General features: G+C 43.8%; 1 protein-coding gene across 1 annotated transcript; it reads left to right on the forward strand.

Moving 5' to 3' along the window:
- Positions 1 to 540: 540 nt before the first annotated feature.
- T265_15094 (hypothetical protein) lies at positions 541 to 2,141 on the forward strand (the record flags this gene model as incomplete). The annotated part of the gene is made up of 3 exons (XM_009176551.1): positions 541 to 704; positions 1,313 to 1,450; positions 1,985 to 2,141. Coding segments are annotated over 3 exons (441 nt in total), but the record flags the coding sequence as incomplete, so codon positions are not given.
- Between the last annotated feature and the right edge of the window lie 546 nt (positions 2,142 to 2,687).

Below are 2,687 nucleotides of genomic sequence, written 5' to 3' on the forward strand. Positions count from 1 at the left end.
TCATCCGGTATCTTGTCGAAGCCTATTTTGCTGGAAGCTCTTAGTTGTAGCATTCCCACCAGTATGCGTATTTGCACTATACATGCTTCAAGAACATCGGACCGGATATATAATTTCATAGAATACTAGCTCTCTGATGACCTCTGTGACCGTCTGAGTCGTCTTCTGAATTATATAAGGTTTATGATAGACAACAAAGTCTTTTAGGCTCACTTCGTACACCGCGACAGCCGTTATACAATAGAATCCATCGGGAGGGGACGCTTTACCAAACAGATCACTTTTGGTTAGAAACGTGCAATCTTCTTGGAGAAGTGTCCGCGTTTTGGTCAACCAGTATATTTTCTAACGTTTATCCTCCATCGTCCTTGAGGCTGTTTCTGGGATAGTCTGAAACCAGCCATCGACACGAACTTCTTGGTTATGTACGTCTCTCACACATACCATGAGCTTTTAATGCACAAATTCTTCACATTATACTCAGGTATGAATCCGTCTTATCCGGTGCTCCGTTTGTATGCTAAATATTCATCTTTTCAGGCGGCTATCGTGAGGCAATGACCAGGGGGGCCAAGAGTGGCACATTTACCCACGTATTAATACCGTCAAGTTGGACTTTCGATCCGAATGCTTTTATGGCAACCCGCGGTCGTGAATGTCAGGCTTACCTACGTGAATTACTTCAATCACAAATGTTTCATCAGGTAAATAGGAGAACTTGTTTGTTTATTGGGAATTCATTGAAGTCATGTGAGTTACTGATACTCATATTTCCAAGGTTAAATTTGCATGACTGATATCTCACACAGCTAGCTTTCATCATCACCTATCAACCATATAATGGCACACTACGGTGTATCAAAACTCTGCATCGACGCACTTGCAATCTGTCTCTTCCAGTGTTTGGCACACGGATATGCCACGTTGACCAACCGTTACATGACGAAAGGCACCAAAACGTTGGCAAAGAAAGTTAAGCTCGATGTTTGTTGCAGTGTAAGATAAAGCCCAATATTTACTGCATCGTAACATTCCCGTCCGCAGTTTTAGTTTTTCGAAGTCAATTCGGTTACACAAGTGCCAAACAGTTTAGAAGCCTTAACCTCAACTTTTGAACTATTTTTCATGTCGTTCACAAGTGTTATACGCCCTCGTGGCCTCTTTCTGCGTTTTTTGGTGGTCATGGTATTTAATCAGAGTGAAGGACGAAGTCACTTCACGATTCACATAGTAGCGAACTGTAAACAGGTAGTGAGCGGTCTTTTCATTGACACGAATTTCCACAGGAATTTGACGGGGTATCAAAATTCAGATTAAATCGTTCACCTGTGGCACCCTTTCGGTACCTAGCTGCCATGCCACCCGAAGGAAGCACGGGGGTGGGGGTACTGCCAGGTTGCCCAGGCATAGACAGGGATGCACAGGTCAGATCCGAACCACGGATCTTCTGGTCAGTAAATTCCTGCTCTAGCCACTGACCTCTGACGGGCATTGCTCACTGTTGAATTTCCCGAGGAGCGGCTTGTATTCATGAGGTTTCCCTCCTGGGGTATAGTATTACAATGTTTACCAATTCTGACTTGAGTAAACTTTTCAATCGCTTCATCTGTCTAAGTGCACAAACCTATTAGCACAGCCAACACAGACTTTCCACATTTGACATCTGATGATGATGTTGAGGTGGAGGATGGCGGTTCATTCATCCCCGTAATGCCACTATGCGGCTAACACGTAAATGTTGCGTTCCGTTCGACTATAACTGACCACAAGCGAGTTTATTGTGAGGACCCTGTCAGTTTTATCACAGGAATGCACCTAGCGACACACTCAGCTATCTGGTTACCAAAATAGTAATGCCTTCAGTGTCCCAGTCGACAACAAACCGTCTTTGTGGAAGTGATGAGTAAGAGAATTCAGCTGGTGTTGCTTGCTTTTAGGTTGGTTTTTCCTTATCTTTTCCGTACCTTCCATTCCACCATTCTAGTTCATTGAATCTCGACTGGCCGAATTGAATTCCGATTTGGGAATGATTCATCAAGATGATTTCGAGGATTGTATCAGTCGAGTTCCAAGTCACGTACGCTCGAATTTGTCAGACCTACTTGAACGTGGTCGACGGGGGTTTGGACGCTTGGCGACACGAGTGAGTGTTTTTTATTCCCACCCGACATTCGCATATCCGTTTTTATTGTCTCAATTCTTTATATTCATTCGTGTTATATGTTATTCGACGTGGAACCATCCGATTCATTTACCTGCCTATACGCCACAAATGCGTATCAGCTGACTGACGGTTGTTACGAATCAACAGTTGCCTGTTACGTAGTCCTTTGTTTCATCCTCGGAGTTGTTCCAACCGTGTATTTAAGTGAATCCCGTGCATAGAAGGTTGATGTCACTTGTGACCTCGCCTCCACTCGACTCTATCCGTGTAAATACACAGTCAGTCGTGGTTCAAATATTGGCGATCTGAAGCAATGATCCACAACAACCCATATGATATTACAGCCGCTGTCCATGCTACCTGCAGTCAGTTCCCTATCAAGGACAAAATAACGCAATACACTCATTGTTATTACTCTGCTAGGCCTCGAATCTCTAGCTATTGGCCAGCAAGTTGAAATTCCTTTGGTGAATTAGACACGGACCTCAACATGCACAAGGAAGTTGCATTATATTGTGACAAG

Source organism: Opisthorchis viverrini (assembly GCF_000715545.1).
Source record: "Opisthorchis viverrini unplaced genomic scaffold opera_v5_344, whole genome shotgun sequence".
Lineage (NCBI taxonomy): Eukaryota > Metazoa > Platyhelminthes > Trematoda > Opisthorchiida > Opisthorchiidae > Opisthorchis > Opisthorchis viverrini.